At 35.6% G+C, this 14132-nt stretch overlaps 1 protein-coding gene across 2 annotated transcripts in view; it reads left to right on the forward strand.

Annotated features, from left to right (window-relative positions):
* Positions 1-13629, forward strand: part of SLC36A4 (solute carrier family 36 member 4) — a 49753-nt gene extending 36124 nt beyond the window's left edge. For both annotated transcript variants that reach the window (XM_045483649.1, XM_045483650.1), the window contains 2 exons: positions 5206-5375; positions 10538-13629. In XM_045483649.1, coding sequence (XP_045339605.1) covers positions 5206-5375; positions 10538-10845 — 478 coding nt within the window. In that variant the 3' untranslated portion in view covers positions 10846-13629. The remainder of the gene's footprint in view (positions 1-5205; positions 5376-10537) is intronic.
* The last annotated feature ends 503 nt before the right edge of the window (positions 13630-14132 follow it).

Raw genomic sequence — 14132 nt, forward strand, 5'->3', positions numbered from 1 at the left:
TGTTCACTTTTGTTATGTTGCTTGCTTTTTACTAGCCCGAAACACGAGGTCTGTTCCATACCCCTTCACCTTTTCCCCAGCATAGTTACTGTGCCTTCTTATTTGGTTCCAGTTAGTGGCTTTTTAACTTTTCAAACTAGAACCTATAGTAAGAAAGGAAAATGTTTTATAGAAAAACGATCATAGAAATAAGTGTATGTGCGTCTGCGTGTATATGCGTTTTTGTGGTACACACCACCCACACACATGTAAATAACTGAAATAAGTATAAGGCTAAATAAAAACACATATTTTCTGCATAGTGTCCCCTGTGATATTCTCTATTCCAGTCTATATATTAGGAAAAAACATATTCACAACTCAACTCACCCAATTGATATCATAGCCCCTTTAATGGTTCCTGATTAGAGTTTGAAAAATCCTGGCCTAGAATAAATTCACATGTTATTCATTCAGCACACATAGCACTTCCACTAAATATCAAGGGTATTAGGTTTTCATACAAACAAATATTGAGAAGCAGTAAGGTGCTTCTGCTGTCCCGCATGTGGCGTTCTTTCTGAAGCATGTATTGGATAGGAAAAATTCAGTTAAAAAAATAGAGAAGAATAATTGGGGCACCTGGGTGGCTCAGTAGGTTAATCATCCAACTCTTGATTTCAGCTCAGGTCATGATCTCATGGTTTGTGAGATCGAGCCCCTTATCAGGCTCTGTGCCAACAGAGTGGAACCTGCTTAGGATTCTCTCTCTCTCTTTCTCTCTGCCCTTCCCCTATTCATGCTCTCTCTCTCTCTCTCTCTCTCTCTCTCAAAAATGAATAAATAAACATTTTTAAAAAATACAGAAGAACCATATAAGAACAGGGAAGGCATAAGGCAGGCATTTTGATTTATTAAGATAATTGAACTGGTACTTCATTTTCCTCCCCAAACAGAACAAACCCCAAGTCTAAGCCCATGTTTGTAGCATACCCAAGCTATGAACATGAATATTCTGGGAAATAAAGCTGACAAGTAATGGCAGGTAATCAAGCCATGTCTTAATGGATCCTACCAGGCAATCAGTGGTTTGAACTCTGAGGAGCTTGTTACCTACGGTGAAAATATTTAGGCAGGAATGGACTCACCAAAGGGCACGATAAAAAAGCAGTAAGAGAAATAAATTTAAGAAAACTGGAAAAATAAGATTCATGTATCCTAGACTAATCCCTCTGTCCTCTCCCTCAGAAATTCTTTTTTTTTTTCCTCATTACACTTTTGTTTTAATGGGTGTCAACATTCTGTGACAAATTTAATTATCTTTTTGCAATATTAAAGTTGCTTGTAACTGGGAATCCTGGCCTGCCCAAACTGCCTCTGACTTTCCTCATCAGAATGACTGTTATTAATTATATTAAATTCAAAATGAAGGGCATCTCACAGATACTTAATTGTATGCCTTTTATGTACTAGGTATTGTTCCAGGAACTAGTGGTGAACAGATGAAAAATCTCTTCCTCGTGATACTTAGTTTAGTGAATATGCTCTAAAAGTTGAGTGGTTTACATTATTCAGTCTAGTTGTGAAGAGTAAATAACCCTTGTCTTAGTTTTCAGCTTAGCATGAGGTGAGGTTCTTGGTAAGGGTTGTAGCTAGTCCTCAGACTTGTCTCTTCTTAACAGGACTAAGCTCAGATTCTTTTTTTTTTTAATATTTTTTAATGTTTATTTATTTTTGAGAGACAGAGAGAGGGACAGAACACAAGCAGGTGAAGGACAGAGAGAGAGGGAGACACAGAATCCGAAGCAGGCTCCAGACTCTGAGCTGTCAGCACAGAGTCCAACGCAGGGCTTGAACCCACGGACAGTGAGACCATGACCTGAGCCGAAGTCGGACACTCAACTGACTGAGCCACCCAGGCACCCCAGAACTAAGCTCAGATTCTTAACCTGAGTATTACCAAGGGTCTGGGATGGAAAGTGAATTATCATAGTCATCCCAGGAGTAGCTTTGTAGTCAGCCTTGAGAGAAAGACAGTCAGTCGGCAGTTTATATCCCAGGTTGGCTTTTCAAAAATTTTAAGATATTCGTATCTGTAAATTTAGGGTGAGTTTTGATTTATTAGCCAATGTGGGGAAAAGAGTAGAAGCATTGCACATTTTGAAATGCTGTGCTTTTAAAACTAGTGTTTTCATTGGAACATTTAGTTGCCCCATAATCTGATTTCATAGATTTCATATATTGACTGCAAAGTAATTATTTAAAACACACACTTATGTTTTTTACTGAGATATTAAATTTCTTTGCTACCAGTATAGTGTTTTTTTCAAGCAAGAATTATTTTATTCTTTGAAGTATTTTTATTTGTGATATTGAATAGATATAGTTTCTAAGAATTACCTATCCATACCCATTTTTTATTATTAATATTTACTTAATGGGTATCTGCCACCTGCTAAGAATATACAGAGAAGAATAAAACATGGTCTCTAACTTTCAAGAACTTTGGCAGTGAGTTTCATGGTAATTTTTAATGTGCATTAAATGTTATTTAAAAGTTGTTTACATTCTTCTGTATCTTCAAAACAACTTCCTATAACTTTAAGAAAGTTTTTTGTCCTTTGGACATACAGTTTTAGAGTAGATTGTTCTTTCAACTCTTCATTTCTAAAACTTAGTACATAGATGCCTGCTTACAACCAAATTAAGAACAAAGGTTGGTAATACCTGTAGAAAAGATGATGAGAGAAAAAGTTTAGGGTGATTGAAAATATAGATGTCAAACAGAAACTAGTAGATTCTTAAAACAGAAAAGAAGTAAAAATGGAACAATTGATTTTAAAAGACTGCAGTGCTTTTCTTAAACACTCTTATTTCTGTATTACTCTTCTGTGGTTGATAATTGGAAGTATACTAGCCTTTAAAAGGTTCATATCATTTTATTTCCCATTTGTACTCTGTGTAATACCAAATGATAATATTTGCATATAATCAGTATTATTGACTGGCATTAATAATAACCAGATCCTTAGCCTGTATAACTTGTTTTAAATCAATAGAAAAGTAATTATACCTATATGCATAGATGTATTTTAAAATATATTGTTAAAAACATATAAGTTAAAAGATTATTAGAACAAAAGGAATGTTTTAATAATAAACTGGTAAGAATATTTATTTAATTGTCTATAATTATATATCAGAGTAAATGAAGCAGGAGTCTTTATTCTGTACATTGCAGTAATTTGACCGTTTATATTTAAATCTCAAGCCTCAAGCTGAGAAATATATCCTGAAAGCATTTAATATTAACATTTTATTGTTGCTAGCCCTAAGGAGCTCCTTCTTTCTTTAATTATGTTGTTTGCAGTATTTTCAAAGCTATTCCTACTCAGCTGTTTTTCTTTCCTCTTACTTCCTATGATGCATATATTATAGAAGGAGACTTATGAATTCCCTCTTGCTTGGCCACAGTTTAGAGAACTGTTGATAATCTTTACTATAAGTCTTAAGACATCAGAAATAAGCTTAAAGCCTAATTAATATTTAGGACTTTCTGTACCAAAAGTGGAATATTTTATATCCCTTTAAAATGATTGTATTTTTTCTCCTAAGGAAGAAACACTCTTCCCTGTGCATAGGCCTTGCAGGTGGGAAAGCAGAGCTCTAAAGGGAAGATTGGGGCTATCAATGATGTTTCTGCCTAAAGAGGACGTGTGTTAATGCTGCGGCACTTTCTATCCATGGTCTCCTCTCCAGTTTGTTTGTTTTCTTTAAAGAATACAAGAGCAATTGTTTTTTTTTTAATTTTGTTGCAAAATATTCAAAATTTAAAAAAAACACAACACATAATTTTATTATCTGTAACCTAAGAGAGTAGATTCTATAATGTTCTGAGTCCTATGATTCTAGTTTTCTCTGTGTGCCATTATCAACATTTAAAAAGTGTTCTTTGTCCAGACAAAAGGTAGTTAACCAAAGTCTCTATAGGGACATGTATACTGATTTTGACAAGACACCATCTACAATGTAGAAATTCTAAAGATACTTATAAAACTAAAACTTGTGGTGCTATTTTGAAGCACTGGGCATCAACCCAGCCTAATAACTCTATTTCCCTATTAATGTAACTTTTATATAGGTGGGATTCCTGTGTAATCTAGAGGACTTTGCAAGTTGAAACCATTTAGATGCCCTCCTTGTGGACCTAAGAATGATGACATTTCTGCAACTAATGACATACATACCAAGATTTTTAAGCAAGGAGAAGCATAACTCAAAGTTCAATGTGAAGTTTTTCTTCTATATATAGATCAATAAGATATCAAAGACAAACAGTATGCTCAGTTTTTAAAAGAAAGTTAAGAAAAGACATTAGGTCTTCATGAGACACAGCCTAGCCTTTAAAACATTGGCTTAGGGGCGCCTGGGTGGCTCAGTCGATTAAGTGGCTGACTTTGGCTCAGGTCATGTTCTCACGGTTTGGGAGTTTGGGCCCCACGTCGAGCTCTGTGCTGACAGCTCAGAGCCTGGAGCCTGCTTTGGATTGTGTGTCTCCCTCTTTCCCTGGCCCTCCCCAGCTCGCACTCTGTCTCTTTCTCTCAAAAATAAATGTTAAAAAAATTTTTTTAAACATTGGCTTAGCCTAAAATGAAATATTTCCAGCAATATTCTGAAATCTTTGCATTGCCACATTCAAGCTCTCTAGGCTTGTCAAAATGAACTATCCATACATCATCTAGAAATTTAGTAGAGATCAGCTAGCTTTTTTTTTTTTTTTTGATAAAAAAGCATTTAATTAGTAAGATACTGGCCTACGTTTCTGTTAATTTCTTACCTATCTAACATTGAAGGTAAAAGGAAGAAAGCCAGATTCCTAGGGGGTGGTGGATAGGGAAAAAGAGTCTGACAAAAGGGTATAAACTTTTACTTGTAAGATGAAGAAGTTCTAAGGATCTGATGTATAATGTGGTAACTATAGTTGATAATACTGTAGCGTTTAACTGAAATTTGCTGAGTAGAATCGAAGTGTTCTCACCAAAAAGAAAGAAAAAAGACAAACATGTGAGGTGACGGATGTGTTGATGAACTCAATTACAGGACTCTTTTCACAATGTATACTCAAGTCATGTTTTACACTTTATATATATTATAGTTTTGTCACTTATACCTCAGTAAATCTGAGGGGAAAAGAATCAACTGAATTTTGAAATATTCTTTTAACAGGTTATATCAATCAGTGAAAATTCTATATTCCTTTGGCATCTTTGTGACATATTCAATTCAGTTCTATGTTCCGGCAGAGATCATCATCCCTGTGATCACATCCAAATTTCATGCTAAATGGAAACAAATCTGTGAATTTGCAGTAAGGTCCCTCTTGGTTAGTATTACATGTAAGTATTACTACATATTTATATCATAATTTTTCTTGTTGAATTGCTTATAATTATGCTACTTAAGTTATATTTTTTAATATGTTAAAAACAATTCATTCACCTCGCTGAGATACTTTTTGAGTTAAAATTCTGTTGTTCTACCACTATATAAGAAAAACACAAACCAGATCCTATCATACTTAAAAGAACTACTCAAATTATTATTTTGAAAACTACATCAATGGTGATTAAAATATATCTAAATCAGATGCATAAGGGACTCCTTATGTTGTTCATACACATTTTACATCGGTTTTCATTTTCCTCAGGTTTTTTATTTCCACTAACTTTTGTGTATTTAACAGTTTGATTCTCTAAGACTACCTATAGAAATGGATTTTATTTTGTTTTGGTCTTTAATTATTTCAGTGGTTAATTTATATTATTTGAAGGAATATATAATCTTGTATTGAGGTTTCACAATATAAAATGCCTCCACCAGAAAGCATTAAAAATGGAGACCTGTGGAGAAGAAACTCGATTGTGGTACAGTGATATACTAGAAATAGCATGAGTTTTGGGGTCATACTGACCTGGTGGTTGAAACCTACCACTCACCTGCTGGTGTCTTTAGGCAAGTTACATAGCATCTTTAAACCCCTCTTTCCTCAACTTTGAAATGAAGATTTCCTTAATGGCATTTTTATAGAGTTCAAGAATATTAACAAAGTAGCCAGCATTTATTATTGTCACCATTATTATTGTAACCACAAATATAAGATGACCATAACACTGAACTAACTAATGGGATTGCCTAGACCTAGAATGACCCATTAGAAGTGGGTCAGCTTTCTGTGGAAGAAAACCATCTTGGCCCATTCAAGGTGAGAGAAACGGGAGAGCTAGAAATTCGAGGCGACTTTATAATTGCAGTGAGCAATTTGGGGTGGATCTTATGCCTAGATGTAAAGAAGAAGCAAAGCTGGGAAGAAGAGATGAAACCTGTTTTCCAAAGTAATCATTTAAGTGAATTGTATCAACAATAATCATTAAAAATCACACTGAGGAATGAATTCAGTAAGCCCTTACTCCAATGACTAATAAAACATTCAGTAGGAAAAAATTATTTTAAGACATTTGAAATATTTCTTACACATTGTTTTTATTGATATTTTGACTACTACATAAAAAGACTGATTTCAGTAAAAGTCCTTTTAATATAGATGTAAGACTATAAGTTCTGAGAGTATATCTCCTTTTAAAATTACTGAAGTTCGGGGCGCCTGGGTGGCTCAGTCGGTTAAGCAGCCGACTTCGGCTCAGGTCATGATCTCGCGGTCCATGAGTTCGAGCCCCACGTCGGGCCCTATGCTGACAGCTCAGAGCCTGGAGCCTGTTTCGAATTCTGTGTCTCCCTCTCTCTGACCCTCCCCTGTTCATGCTCTGTCTCTCTCTGTCTAAAAAATAAATAAACGTTAAAAATTTTTTTTTTTTAAATTACTGAAGTTCACTTGAAGGAGCTTGAGGAAAACATTAACGGGATTTAACACTTCTGATATTTTGAGAACTCCATCCATTTCTGCACATTGGCTGCCATTGTTATGTGGAAGCTGCCCGTCTGCTGAAGCACAGAGCACACTTCATATCCGCTACCATGACTTTATTCCCAAAACCCACAGGCTTTTTCTCAAGAGCTGAGTTCATGGCACAGAGAGTTGCCAGTTTTCTTTCCTGCTTCTGTCTTTTAGTTAAAAATAGTGAAAGCTATTGAACGGTATATGAGGGCTATATTTACAGCACGCTTTGGACAAAGAGAACACAGACCAGGTAGTGTTCCCTTCTACTTCATTGGGACACACCATTGGACGCTGAACTTCATTTGAGTCTTGGGCACATCCTGGTAAAGGCCAGTTGATATTCATGGCAGGACTGTTTTTCATCTGTTCTCTAGAGCACTTGATAAGCTTTTGGGGCAGGCTCCTCGCTGATGAATGTGTACACAGCTGATGGGACCTCAACGTGTCCACAGAGCAGGCTGTTCACCACTAGCAGTGAGAGTGGAGGCTCAGCTGGAGGTGCTTTGAAAATTGAATAACTTATCAGTGTTCCATAATCCTTTCCAAGTACCGAATCTGGGTTTGTAGGATTGGCCTTCAAAGTAGTGGGCTTATCAGCTTGGGTTGCATTGGTTTGTCCAAGGCTCTATTTAGCATTTGAAGCATCATTTCAAAGTATCTTCTTATGGAACTCAAAAGCTTGGAAAGATGGGTCAGACTCATCCTAGCTGTTTCCTGTAGGCACCTTACTTGCTATAGAGGCATCTCACAGGTGAGGGAGAAGAGTGAGTAGAAGCTGGCCAGTGGCCACCATCGACTACAACAGGTACTTTTTACTTTAAGAGCACATCTATAGAAAGAACCTGTTAAGTTTTGAATTGTAATGAACATGGAGACCAATGTTTTGATTCCATGTTTGACTTGAATCTGTAAAATATGCTAAATACTATTTATTTTTGTTATTATCCAATTCATTGATCTTTCTACTATTTTTATTTTGGAAAGTTTGCTTTGGGAGCATGCTTTCTGGTTTTAGGAGATTATGACTACAAAGCACCAAAAAATAGAAATCTTACTAATTTGTAGAATACTAGAGAAGATACACTAAAATCTTTCATTTAAGTTAGGTGCCACTTCAGGTGAGGAAAGATACGATTTTGTAACCTCATATTCTATCTTAGAGTCAGGAGGTATCTGGGGAGTACCATTAATTATTTGTGTGATTAAAATTTATGTGCTGGAGTATTTCTTACAGTTTTGTTGTTAAATATCAAGTATTTTGTTTTTTTCTCTGATACATCTTTTTTCACCTTACAGTTGTCAAGAATGGACTTAAAATAGGATTTTTTTTTTTTTTTTTTATGAGAGGAAACTTTGTGCCTTAAAGATACTTTCTTTTTCTCTATACTGTAGTTTTGGCAAATAGTGAATAAGCTTAATTGGTTTTTAATAGATCTACTCATAATACCTGTCTATAAAGGACATAGGGCAGCCTATTTACAGTAATCCTATAGTAAATATTTGTAATGAATAAATTGCCCATATTCTAGACTATCCTTTGTTTCTGTGATTTTGAGTGTTTATATATTGATTTTGCCTAAAGTGTACATGTTTATCTTCCTTGTCTACTAATAGCATTATAAAATAAAACTTCAAGCCGTTTTTTACTAGCGTGTATCCACTGATTATATAACATTTATTTTAAGTTTATTTATTTTGAGAGAGAGAGAGAGGGAGGGAACAAACCAGCGGAGAGGGGCAGAGAGAAGGAGAGAGAGAATCCCAAGCAGGCTCTATGCCATCAGCACAGAGCCCGATGTGGGGCTTAAACTCACCAACTGTGAGATCATGACCTGAGCCGAGATCAAGAGTTGGACGCTTAACCGACTGTGCCACCCAGGTGCCCCAATTATATAACATTTAAAGGATGACTTCAGCTAATTGATAAATTTCATGATCAAAAGTGTTTGATAAATGTCTGAATAGATTTTAAAAACCTATAGTGTTCATCCATATGCTTTTTCAGCCATATTTCACTTGATTTTTCCTAGTAACAGCTGGATTATTGAAAAACATTAATGAGGAAAGATGAATTCCAAAAAGAAAGCCTCTTCAGATGGCTCTGTTCTGGTCATGCTTATCCAGCCAGTCTGTTATACTGCCGTCTGCTATAAATAGGTAGAAATGTGTCTCCATGAAACGGATGTAGTCACTGAAATTTGTGAGGTCTTAATTGTGTTTGGGAGTTATGCTTATAGTGCCCTTGAGAAAAATGTTAAGAGAATGTAGCAAGCGTCCGTTCCACAGGGAATCTACTCTATGAAGCATTTCCAGTTTAGAGTTTCAACTTCTTCCAAGTCATTTATCTTATTTAAGAAACTTTGCTACACTTCAGTCCTCTAGGTGTGAGGCTAGGTTTATAATTTCAAAATAATTTTTGGTTTTAGCTTTCAAAAGAATTTAAATAGGAAATAACAGATATTTCCGAGAAACCTAGTAGTTCCAAACTAATCCCATGTCCTCCTGGAAAACATTGAGAGCCACAAAAAGAATAGGGGAAGGAAAAAAAACACCCATAACCTAAAAATTAAGAAGTGGAGAAACTAGTAGGCTGCACCCTGAAGACTTCATTGCAAAGAGCCCAAGTTAAATTATATACACACCACAGAAAGGTCGGCAGGAGACAGAGAGACTAGAAATGAGGAAAGCAAAAGTACATAAACTTAAAAATAAAAAGAGAGGGATAAAAAAAAATGGTAGCTTTAGGAGACAAGTTAAGGAGAGCCGGCACAGACCTCGATGGGGTCCTCAAAGCTGGGACTCTGGGGGTGGAGTCCTCCGTGGTGGCAGGGCATGTCACGGGGTACGTGTGAGCAGACTCCGTTGTCTAGCTGCTCCAGACCCTCAGCAAGCCGTTCAGTGAACCATTTTAGGACATTTTGAAGCAGGAGTAGGGGTCTTAGTTTTTACAGACCTTCTGTTGATACCTTTGTTATGATGAGGGTAAGTGAGGTCAAGAAAGTGCAAGATCAGAACTTTCAGAAATTTGCCAATAGTTTGGAAGAAAATCCTGTCGACAGTAGTAGTAGTACATTATTTTGTTTTCATTTTTCATTTTGAAATAATTTAGAAAAGTTATAAAAGAAAGTAGAGTAGAAAAGTTATGAAAGTTGTTTACGTAAGAAAATCTGTTGAAAAATCACAGTTCAAGAAATGTCACTCACTGTTTTGGTTTCCTTGTGTGTTTGACAGAGTCTTCAACAGGCAGCAATTTAGTTAGTGCCTACTTGCATTAATTTTGAAGTATTGAAAATACAGTAAAACCTTGGTTTGCGAGCGTAATGCATTCTGGAAACATGCTTGTCATCCAAAGCACCTGTATATCAAAGTGAATTTCAAGAACCATTGGCTCGGTTGGGATCATGTGACATTCCGTGTCATGTACTACTCATATTGCAAAATGTCGCCCGTTTATCAAGTTAAAATTTACTAGAAATGTTTGCTTGTCTTGCAGAACACTCGCAGAACAAGTTACTTGCAATCCAAGGTTTTATGTATCTACATTTAGTGCTCATTTAAGCAGTATATATTTAAATAAAGAAAATACGTATTTTCATTTTCTAGGTGCTGGAGCAATTCTGATTCCTCGTTTAGACATTGTGATTTCCTTCGTTGGAGCTGTGAGCAGCAGCACATTGGCTCTGATCCTGCCACCTTTGGTTGAAATTCTTACATTTTCTAAGGAACACTACAATATATGGATGATCCTGAAAAATATTTCTATAGCATTCACTGGTGTTGTTGGTTTCTTCTTAGGTACATATGTAACAGTTGAAGAAATTATTTATCCTACTCCCAAAGTTAGAGCTGGCACTCCACAAAGTCCTCCTCTAAATTTGAATTCAACATGCTTTATGTCTGGGTTGAAATAGTGGAAGCAGAATTATGAGTCTTCTCCTTTTGTCTCAGTTCTGAAAATTATTAAAATAAGAACTGGTAGAGTCCATTGCCATATGTCTAAAATTAGAGCCAAACTCTCTTTTCTTTTGGCACAATAATGACATTTCAGTAGTAAACTGTAATTCTTTACCAGTAGTGGTAAACTATGACAGAGTCTTTGTTTTGAGTATTAATAATTTCAAAAAATGTTAGTTTTGAAAATACTGTAAATTAAAATGTAGAAGAATTAAAGAATAAAAAGACTTCCATTATTCTTCATTCAATCAGAAATACTCTAACCAAGATTCTCTTTTACGCCCATGCTCCTCTTTCCCCACCCAGCTGAGGAGAGAACAAAGTTCCAACAATAAGAGAATCAGAGAAGGACATAGTTCACAAAAATCTTCAGACCATCTCGGTGAATGTTAAAGTGTACTTTGTGTATAATGTAAAAATATCTCAATTGTGTTTTTATTAGAAAGCCAAATACTTACGAATCACCCTTGCAAGGATAGAAAACTCTAATGTAAGCATCAGAAATCCCTAAACCAGAATTGTTCTACACCATTCTATGATGGTAGTTGACCTGCACAATGAAAATTATGAGGTGCTGTGGAGATCCTGATTTAGTGTCTCAGTCACATTTGGAAGAGACTTTAAGGGTTATCCAACACAATTCCCTTGATGTCCAGAAAGGGTAAGTAACTTGGTCAAGACCACTTAGCTTTGAGATCAAGCAAGAGAATCTGATCTTTTTACCTCAGTCCAAGATTTTTTATTTTTCACATCACATCCAAGAAAAATAAAGTATGTTCAGTTTAGCCTTTAGTGTTGCATCTACATAATTATATTTTAAAGCTCAGAAAGCCAGTGATCTTTTAGTAATATATGTGACCTGAGCATAAAATCAGAGAACTCTGAAAAGGATGCCTTACCGGTACATAAACCTAAACAAGAGAAAGAAAGTGTTTGTTTGTTTTAGAGAATAGAAAGCACTTTCTGGTTTAACTGCTGGTGAGTTGGAGGTGCCCAGCCATTCTGTCTATGGCTGGAACTCTCATTATTTCTTCTCTTTCTAGGGATTGTAGGCACCGTTTTTCTTAATGGCAGGAAATAGGTATCTGACAAAATACAGGATTTGTGTATTATTTGCAGCCTGTGGCTTTCCTGATTATAGCCTTTTATCAGTCTGAATGGGCAGAATTAACAAAAAACAGAAATTTATACTGAGGAAAAATCAAGGCAATAATAGACTGTCTACTAAATATTGAGATACTCCAGGTTTCTTGCAGAGAAATACCTTGTATTCATATTTGTCAAGCCCAGTTATTAATGAAAACAAGCTCAGTTGACATGGATGAAAACTTTTAAGTTTAAAACATTAGGAATCTTGATTTTTTTTAAAAAATTCATACATTAAAACATTTTTAATCAGGCTGGTAATTTGTAATACTACAAGATATCGTCAAGATCACTGTAGTATATATTACATATATTTTTATATGTAAATGTGAACTTAGCTCAAGTATTTTTTTGCTTTACATCATTAATGAGTCATCAAGTACAATTCTAACAATGTCTCAGAAGCTTTATTTTTGTACAAATTCATAAGAATCAAAGTTTTTTTAAACATTTACATTAGATATCACCGATAATTTTTTGTGACACTTTTGTATCAAATCTATTATGTTGAGCTTTCAGTCACACTGAGAGAATGTGGAAGAAGTTACAGGAAAAGTAATCGTCATTGAAACTGTTACATAGTTGTGTTTCTAAGAATAAATTAGGTTTTTTTTAAAAGAAATGTATAACTTGGTATAAAATGACTTGAAAACCATTATTTAATAGAAAGCACTATTACTTTGCCAGGTATCTTCAGATATTTCTAGTCTATGCATGAAATTTTATTTTTATACTTTGACCTGTTTATTTTCCTTATCAAATTCAGTGAATTTCGAATAGTTGATTATAGCAATAAATGAATTTTAGCATGAACAGAACGTTGAGTGCATTATCAGCCAGGCTTCCTTATTGTAGCGAGTGCTGAATCGACATCTAGTACTTCGTTCACTAAGTGATCAACACTTTAAATATGAGAGGAAAGTCGAGATGGTGAAAGAGGGGCTAAAAAGGGAGAGACTAGTCCCAATTCTTAACAAGAAACTATTTAGATGTAAAGGATATATGCACTCTTCTTTAAGGATTTTTGATGAAGCATATTTTTTGCAAAAAAATCAGTGTCATATTTTTCCTCTGAAAATTTAGTTTTAACAAGCTACAACGTTTCAAAAGATTTTTGGAGAAGATATTTTGATTAGAACAGCTGTTGCTTTTATTTGGGGGCCTGGAAAAATGAGAGTGGTTGCACCTACCTGTCAAATTGTGTACTTGATGTCTAGGTCCGTTACATGATGGCTAGGGCGACTTCAGCATTTCACCCGCCACTGCAGTAAAAAACCCTCCTCTCTGAAAGTGAGTCAGGTGCCTGAGAGGCCTTTCCACCACTGAGGTAGGGGAGAGAAAGGAGAGCTTTACTCACCTCTGCTGACCTCTGCTCTAAGCCAGTCATCATCAGCACCCTACATTCGAAAGGGTTTTCCCAGCTCCAGAGTCCACTTGTCAGAACGCTGGCTTTCAGACCTTTCGTATCGGAGGCTCTTCTTTTCCCCACATGGTCAGATTTCTGCACAATTAAATAAGAATTAGGGTTTGTTTTCCCTAGGTAAAGACCAATTGGTATTATGTTATCAAATAAAAGACTGCGATGTATTAGCAAATGCCACATCATGTTTTAATTCTGTCCTTGCTGGATTCACCTTTATTAAAACCATTTCTGCCTCCCACCTAAGCAGTGCACTTAAATTAACATTTTTATAGGCATTTTATGCAATGTGCATGTTGTAAATTTCCTAACAGGGCCTAATTTCATTCAGTATTTTCAGAATAGTTACAGGAAAGCTGTCTAACCGCAAAGCACTATACAAATATTAACTGGGCTATTAATTAAAGTTCCACATTAGTGCCATTTCTAGCTGTGGCGAAGTGCAGGTCTGCCTCTAGCTTACCTGGGGCACTTGGTCACTGTAGATGTCAGCCCAGCATCTGAAGTACATTTGTGTATGATAGTATACAGCCACATTAGGTTTTCACCTCAGTTGTTTCTTTATTTAAAAAGGACAGTGTACAGAATAAAGATAATGGAAATAATAATTTTAAAATCATACCCGTGGCTCAATGAATATTTTCTGTTGAGAAATAAAAAAAATCGGTGAAAATACCG

The sequence above is a fragment of the Leopardus geoffroyi genome, chromosome D1, assembly GCF_018350155.1.
Source record: "Leopardus geoffroyi isolate Oge1 chromosome D1, O.geoffroyi_Oge1_pat1.0, whole genome shotgun sequence".
In the NCBI taxonomy this organism is placed as follows: Eukaryota; Metazoa; Chordata; class Mammalia; order Carnivora; family Felidae; genus Leopardus; species Leopardus geoffroyi.